Here is an 8,499-nt window from a genome sequence, read left to right on the forward strand (position 1 = left end):
ACTATGGGCACTCACAGCTGTCAAAACTGATGAAAACACTGGTAAGACTATCTTATCAATTACTAGGTTATGAAAAGGAATGTGAATAGGTGTGATACAGACAGGGCCTGAGAGTCAGGTTCAAACCCCGACTTGTCATGAAATTCGCTAGATCACCTTGGACCAGTCATCCTCTCAGCCTAACTTACCTTACAGAGTTGTTCAGATGATAAAACAGAGGAAGGGAAAACCATGTATGCTATCCTGAGCTCATTGGAGAAAGGATGGGATAAAAATGTACATAAGCCTTGCTTTTTATAACAAAAAACATGCAGCAGAGAAGTGCGTAGTATGTCAAATTTCAGCAGAAAATTAAAATCACCTGCAATTATTTCTACAAAACAGGATGTGATCAAAGAGGAGCAGAAGCTAATCTTACCATTAACATTGGTGACAACACTTTGTATCTTTGAAATCAAGTCTTTCCCCCTTTGGTTGGTCTTACTAAAATTATTAAACAGTGTCTCTGCTTTTCTGTAATTCATTTCAGCCTAATAAAAAGACAAAAAAACTAAGTTAAAAAAAATAAGAGACAGCTAATTAATATGTGCCCCAAAGAGCCTTGTGCTCATAGGACCAACATTTACTGGTTACCCCCGGCCCAAAGGACATCCATTTAGCCTCAGCCTGGGCCAGGCCCTTTTCTGCCCTGGCCCCGGCCTGATGGAATCAGCTCCCACTGGAGATCAGGGCCCTGCGGGACCTTTTATTGTTCCGCAGGGCCTGCAAAACAGAACTGTTCCGCCAGGCCTTCAGTTGAGGCAGCGGGCGTCCACCTCAGTTGGCCTCCCTGCTTTAATTTCCAACTTGCTGAAAGGGCCCATCTGATTCCACCGTGTGGCCCCAACAGATTTTATATCGCTGCTACCAATTTTATGGTTTATTGTTTTTATGATTTTAATGTGATTTTATTGTAACGAGTCTTTGACTCAATTTGTCATGATCCGCCCTGAGCCCGTTTGGGGAGGGCAGAATAAAAATCCAATAAATAAATAAATATGTGGTTAAAGGTGTATTTGCTATTGCCAGTTAACCAAAATAATATATCAATGTATACATTATGGTAGATCTGAGAAACATTGTGAATTTGAAATGTATTGTTAATTAAGACTTTGGAATGAAAATGCATCACAGGCCATGTCTCACCCATGGGTTCCTCTCCCATAGACTCAATTGGATACCCTAGAGAAGCCACTTTGTTGTTTTTAACTATCACTGGAATTTAAAGTTTTCTGAGATTTTCCAGTTCCAGTTCTGAGATAATTGTCTTAAAATCTCAACATTTACTAACAAGTATCAGTACCCATGACAACTTGTAATACTGCAACATCCACGACATACAGAATTAGATAATATTTAAACAGCCCACCTTTTCTCTTAAAGCATTAACATTTTGATTAAGGTCAATCAAGTCTGTCTCCAGTTCATCCACTTTTGTGCTCTGAGTCTTAACAGTAGAACGATAATGGTTCAACTGAGCCTGAAAATAAAGGTAAACAGAAAAGGATGTATGACTGATCCCAGATAAGCCAAAATTTAGTATGAAAGTGCAGCTACATACTGTATTAAGGGCTAAACTAGACACAACTGAGGCAGACACATTTCTTTTCATGTCTATGCCTCATTCATATTCATGTTTGAACAATAAAGCAAGCAGACAGGAAAGAAGCGCTGAACTCTCCCCTTTCCTGTGCCTTATATCCATGTAGATCGTTGCTCAAGGTACTTAGCTTCCTTCCAGACTTACTTTCACAATGGAAGGAAGAGTTTTTTCTGTTTGTGACTAGCGCCCTGTGGAGTCACTTTTATGTAAGGCAATCCAATGTGGGTTCCTGGGGGTAGTCACTTCCCATTTCTTTATTTACCTCCCCCCCACCCCACCACACACACACAGAGATGTAGAACATCAGTTTTCATGTTACCTTTAGGTCCTTGGCACGGTTTTGCAGATTCTTCATTTGTTCCAGTGCATGGACATTGGTGTTGAGACTCTGCATCTGGGACTTAATCAGATGGAGCTCATCACCCATCGTACTCAGATCTTTCAGCAAAGTAATTACACAGCTATCGCAAGCTGAATGGAAAAAGACAGTGTAAATTGCCCATTTTTACTATGTGGTAACAACGACATATGGAGCACGTTAATGTGACATTAAAACAACGTCCCTCACGGAAGAACAAAGACAAGAGAAACTCATCCATCCAAGGCTGCAACCAAATCCCACAGCCCTCCATTGTACATTTATATCTAGAGTTGTTTTTTTTACAGAGTAGGGTCTTTGTTTGTTTGACTTTTCTTTAGGTACTTTATGAATCAACTTTTAAAAGGTAAATTGACGTTAAAACAAATACCGCTGGCCTTTAAAATGATGATTGAATGAAATCTTATAAATAGTAAGCTAAACTAGTCAAGCATTATTACTTACAATCACAGTCTTCCTGACGTTCTACATCTTTTGGTTCTTGACTTATGCATTCTGGAAATTAAAAAGAAAAAAAATCAGATCATAACTACTTAAAGCAACACAGCTAACATGATACCATGAGCTAGTGGGTGTTCTCTCTGTGTTCTGCAAATGGGTCTTAATGCCTTGCATGTGATGGCTAGAGACAATCTCAGACTGTCAAAAATCGGTAATAGCTTTCTAAATCAGATGGCTTTCTAAATTCTAAATTTAGAGGTTTTTATTGGGCTCCTTCTTTGGTAAAATACCATTTTTATAGGAACAAAGACGAATGATCTCAGATCTCTGAAGATGAGTGGCAGAACACAGCCATGGTGCAGTGTCTCCCAAACTGACATTCTCACGTTAAATGGTTTGGAACATATTCCACGTTGAAAATCAACCTCTAGACCTTACTAAGAAGAACAACAAGTTACAATACTTAAAGAGAACTACATGAAACAGCTAAGTCCAGTACCATGGCCATCTGACTTTATCTTTTCAGTGGAACGTAATTTTAAAAGGAACTGAGCGATTTTAAAAGGAATTATTCAGCTAAGAAAATGTAATGCTTAGAAGCTAACATCACTGGGGACATAGCACTTTTACTCATTGATCACTACACTCAAAAATACCTCTTGGATACATTTTATAATATGTTTAAGTAAAGTGTCAATTAAATATGATTTTCCTTATAGCCTGCATAGTAATCAGAACCACCAAAGATGGTGAAATTAAAACCTTCAAATAGGCTAGTACAAGACCACAGTGACGTCAGAGCCTGCTAAAACACACGTGCTACTGATCACAGATGATGCTACTGCTGATGTGGAGAAACAGATGGCTGGAAATAGCAGTTCAAAACTGGAAATTAAGCTGAATACCAATTAAAGATATCACTTGTTCTGGCAACTTATTTCAGTAAGAGAGAAGGATTTTTAAAAGACATTCTTTAGAAGACTGCTTCCTACTGAATGAGGCGGGTGCTGGCATTTGCCCACTCCCCCACCTCCTCATAGAATGAATCACGAGGGGAAGGGGAGCCAATCTGGAGGGGATGCTGGCCAATGGGAGGCTGGCATGCTGACCGAGTTCAGCAGCAGCTGTCTTCTCTCCGCAATCCTGCACGGCATGAGCTCTCCAACCTCCCTCCCTCTTATGAGACAATGTGGGATTAGCTGGTTGCCAGTTTGGGGCCAGGCAGGAATTTTTGGGACCCTCACTTAAAATTGGCTCGGAGGGGGGCCTTTTTTGTGTGCTCCACATGGTCCAAAGTGGTGAGTTATAAATAGGCTTGGTTAATCTGGTTAGGCCCTAAGTGGGATGGCAGGAAAAGCACGGGTTGAGGGGATTTCGAGTGGGTAAGCACCCCGAGATATTAGCGATAGGGAGGGGTCCTCAAACTGGGTACCTGTCGGCTTAGCAGTCTGGGTGGCTCAGTGGGGGCCACTTTGGGGTTGGGGGACATACGATAAGCCTTAAGACTTAGCAGTCATGGGAGAGGACTATGCCCCTCCATCCCCACTATGCACTCGTGTGCGTGCTATGATGGAAAAGGTTCGGAAGGATTCTGGACCTTGCTCTGAGCCAGGGTAGTATTGCCCTGTTAGGAAGCTTGCCTTGCAAGCCAGATGCAATCTGTGCTTTAACATGTTAACTAAGTTGTGCAGATCAGCTTGCTGTAAATAAAGTTCCCAGTTTAACCTATAACTTGTGTCGTGTCTCATTCAGGGGATGGGCGGGCAATATTTCCACCAATAATACAGTTCTTTTGTGGTATGGAAACTAGAGAAAAATAATGTTACCTTAGGGAAAACATCACTGTCGATTAAAATAAAACAATTTCCTTTTGTACAAAGTATTGCAGAATTAGGGCTGGATTGAGTCTCAGTCCTCTGCTAAAACTCTGCAAAACCTCTGATACACCTATAATCCTTTAATATCTATAGTAATTAGCCTATATAGTTGAAACTTTGGTTCTGTTCTGCTTCCAGGAAGCTTCAGGCTGCTGCCGTGTGCTGTGTGTGGCCTTCACTGGACAAGACCTCGCCTCATGTTACTGGGAATGTTTATATTTTACAGCAGTCAGAAGTCACTATCAAAATTTAAATAGATAAAGAGTATCAGAAACTAGCTTCCTTGATTCTGTGAGTCACCCTGGCTTAACCCAGCTTTCCTGACCCCCGAGACAGAAAGAAAGGGGCTGACTTTGTTGTATATGTCAGATATAGGTCAAATGCTCGTCACAGACTTGATTGACAGTTACTTCAGTTTCAGTGGGTGAAATAGGGTACTTAATGTCTGATCTTAGTCTTGCTCCTGGTTGTTCTGATCAACTATCCACAGTTATGCATCTTGGTAGAACAACCAAAGATATCCTTTATAGAATTACAAGCGCACTCTCTATGTATTGGGGTTGTGTTGAAATATTCCATGTTGAATATCAAAATGCTACAAAAATGTTTTCTGACTTAAGAATGTGTAATGGAATAAAGCGAGGCTTAATTTAGAACAACTGTCTCTCTCTGGATGCAATTGGGAAGCCAGCTACTCTCCCTCCCAAAATCGAACACAGTGGGAATGAGGGTGCATACAAAGGGTCCTGCATCCCTCATTTCCCCGATACGAAGTCTGAGTCCAGTAGCACCTTTGAGACCAACAGATACTGATGAAGTGTGCATGTACACAAAAGCTTATAACCAGAATTAAACTTTGTTGGTCTCAAAGGTGCTACTGGACTCAAACTTTGGTCCATTGCTTCAGACCAACACGGCTACCCACCTGAATCTAGTTTCCTTTTGTGTCTGTGTGTTTGCGCTTACACATGTGTACTGTATACAATACAGTGTTTGTTCCCTTAACTTCTAGCTGAAATAGCTAGAAAACCAGAGGCAGTTCCAGACAAATGTGAACTGCTATTTATAGATATGTACCACATGGATATTTGCTCTTTTCCCCCCCCCCCCATTGCCCTGTGGATTAAGGTAAAATTCTAGTTGTCTCTAAATGGTAATTACTAGGAAGCAGTTGGTTAAAATGTACAAAATTGCTGAGATGACAACATTTGGTGGTTGAAAGTTGCAATGGACTTATGGCAACCCTGTAGGGTTTTCAAGGCAAGACAGAACAGAGGTGGTTTGCTATTGCCTGCCTCTGTGTAGTAACCCTGGACTTTCTTGGTGGTCTCCCACCCAAGTACTAACCAGGGCCAACGCTTCCAAGATCTGATGAAACTGGGCAACCTGGGCCATCCAAGGTCAAGGTATGACAAAGCTTACTGAGGTATAAATCCAACAATGGAGTCAATAAAAAGTTCTGAGAAATACTCATAACTTTTTATTAATTATTGTAAATTCTATTGTAATTTTGACATAAACTGGTAATAGGTGCTTTCCATGGTGTTAATTGCCACCTAATGCTCTATATTGACTGCCTTCATCACTGCATAATACTCACTGAAAACTATGTACTGCAGCGAAATGAATGTTTAAAAGTTTGGAAATCAGAAAAACACACTCTGAGGGACAGGAGTCTGTCCTGCCCCTGAAGGGGAAAACGGCCACTCATTTGAGCCTATGGGAGTGCTGTTCCAGCATCCAATCACCTTTCAGAAGGGCGATGAAGGGTTGGAGGGAAGCACAGCAGAGGAGAGTTCAGTTCTGCCTCAAGGAGAGAGCAGTGAGAGCTCAGGTCTGGCTCAGAATAAGAGAAGACAGAGTGAAGGGTAGCTCTGCTTTGTGGTGTGACAGAATGGTTAGGCTGTACCTCTGGGAGAAAACAGAATACCCAGTTGTTAGGATGGTCTCTGGTAATGACCAGACCTTGTACCATGTCGTTTGATTCTTAGGAAAGGGCAGGCTGGTGTAGGTGGAATCTTGTGTGTGAGAGAGTAAAAGCCTGTTTATGCCTTAAAGCACTAGGGAAAATTACAACTACTCTCTCAAGCCATAACTACTTTAAATTAATGTGCCCCAGCAAGGTTTTTTCTTTGTCTTCCGGGAGACCTACACTGCTGATTTGTTCTTTGAAACCAGCTTGTAAATAATTAAATCTTCTCTGTTGTTCATATACAATTCCTGCCTCAGTGTCTTTCATATTCTATTTGCTCACCACAAAACTTACCTCACAGCCCGAACCCAAAGCCTATACACTTGCTACCTTTGGAACACCTGGTAACTGAGGTTCCCCCAAAATCATTGGAGGCTGTGAGGGTTCTCTCAGTTTGTAGAAAAGGCCAGTCACACACACACATTGTGGAAACACGCAATATTGTGATATTAGCTTATGCCATTGAGCCTCTACAAATGTAAATGTTTAGTGGCATGTCAACGGAACCTGAAGTCTACTTCTGAAAATTCTTTATTGATTACAGGTGCTGATTTAATCAAAGCATCATGTAAAAAATAAGTCAAGCAATTTGTCTGATACCCCACAAACGTCATCTAGTTTTAACTAGGGCTTATTTTCCTATGTGTTGGAATAAAGGAAGCAGCATTCCTCCATATTCTGCTTTAACATCGAAAGGACAGCAGTATGAGATGAAGAAGTCTCTAGCCTTAAGCTGTGCATCGCTCCGAGTGGTCATTCTTGCAACAAGGGAAATAATAAACAAGACTTGTTGCATACATACCTCTACTATACTACTACTTGTGTTTAAACATTACATTATTTTATGGTTAGTGTCTTCTCTCACAAGTTGTTTACATATAGGTTATGAACACAGTGTAGAGTTGTTGTTTTAAAGTGATGGTAGCTCCAGGGTAGCTCCAGGGTACAGATTAATATAGGCATCTCAGAATGTACTCAGTTCATTCAAGTGGGGAATCTTAACTTGTCTCTGCACTGGAGCTTCCCAGTCTCCACTCAAGAGGTGTTGTTACACTGTTCAGTTAAGTACAGTACATTTTCTAGTGGTATCAATAAATCTTTACTTACCCCCAGTCAGGCGATCACAGCTTGAAAGTTGACCATTATTAGGGCAATTACACTTCTGACAGTATCCTCCATATCTCAGTGGGTTTCCAAAATAACCAGGAGCACAGCTATAGTAAATAAAAAAGTTTTTATTTTTTTATTAATTTTGCTTCACATACACTGCCCCAATGGGAACCCAAAGCAGCTGAGATCATTCTCCTCTCCTCCATTTTATCCTTACAGGTTAGGCTGAGAGTGTGTGACTGGCCCAAGGTCACCCAGCAAACTTCCACAGCAGAGTGGGGATTCAAGCCTGGGTCTAACTAAATAGATAATAAATACATGCATGTATCCTAAATGTAACATCTGAACTGGATTCTGTTTTAATAAACGTTAAAACATTAAAACCAATTTGTTACAATTGCCTTATTCTGAGAAACATGTTTGAATTGCAGAAAACATTCAATGATATTTTCTAAACTGGGATTAAGTGAAACACAAAGCATTTGGGAGCTGCAGGAAGAGACCCACAATGCAAACCTATGCAGAATTACTCCAGTTGAAACCCACTGAAATCGATGGACATAGAATAGAGTAACTGGCATAGGATTGCACTGTCAGAGCAGTCTATTGATTGGAACTCTGGAGAACTGAACAATATCTGGTCTCTCCTGTCTTACGGAGGACAAGTCATTCAAACTAGTTTTGCAGGCTATGAATAATTGCCTGTTCCTTACTGTTAGGATGCCTAACTCAGCGCACCTGGAGACTCAAGGCAAAATTAGAATTTATCTATGAAATTTAATATAGTACCATTGTATATCTGTACAGAGAACTTAATTCCAAGCTTATGTAAGCCAAGGTGAAAAGAAAGTCAGTCAACAGAGATAAAGTTTCATAAAGTCTGAATTAAGAAAAAAATGGGGCAACATAATAAAAAATGACTACAATGGCTGCTTGTCTTGGAGACCCATCTGTTGGTCGCTAAGGCAAGCCAGGTAAGCTGCTTACTAAGGTAAGCTGCACTATTATCAACTAAGCATAAAATTTCTGTCTGTATTTTTAGCCACTCCTAGTTCAGAGATTCACACTGGAAGGTACT

General features: G+C 40.7%; 1 protein-coding gene across 1 annotated transcript in view; it reads right to left on the reverse strand.

Moving 5' to 3' along the window:
* Positions 1-8,499, reverse strand: part of LAMA3 (laminin subunit alpha 3) — a 169,607-nt gene that overhangs the window by 42,627 nt on the left and 118,481 nt on the right. The window contains exons 42-46 of the mRNA XM_015420742.1: positions 7,419-7,525; positions 2,466-2,516; positions 1,962-2,113; positions 1,409-1,519; positions 419-530 (exon numbers count right to left, since the gene is read on the reverse strand). Coding sequence (XP_015276228.1) covers positions 419-530; positions 1,409-1,519; positions 1,962-2,113; positions 2,466-2,516; positions 7,419-7,525 — 533 coding nt within the window. The remainder of the gene's footprint in view (positions 1-418; positions 531-1,408; positions 1,520-1,961; positions 2,114-2,465; positions 2,517-7,418; positions 7,526-8,499) is intronic.

The sequence above is a fragment of the Gekko japonicus genome, unplaced genomic scaffold, assembly GCF_001447785.1.
Source record: "Gekko japonicus isolate JY-2015 unplaced genomic scaffold, Gekko_japonicus_V1.1 scaffold1602, whole genome shotgun sequence".
Taxonomy (NCBI): domain Eukaryota; kingdom Metazoa; phylum Chordata; class Lepidosauria; order Squamata; family Gekkonidae; genus Gekko; species Gekko japonicus.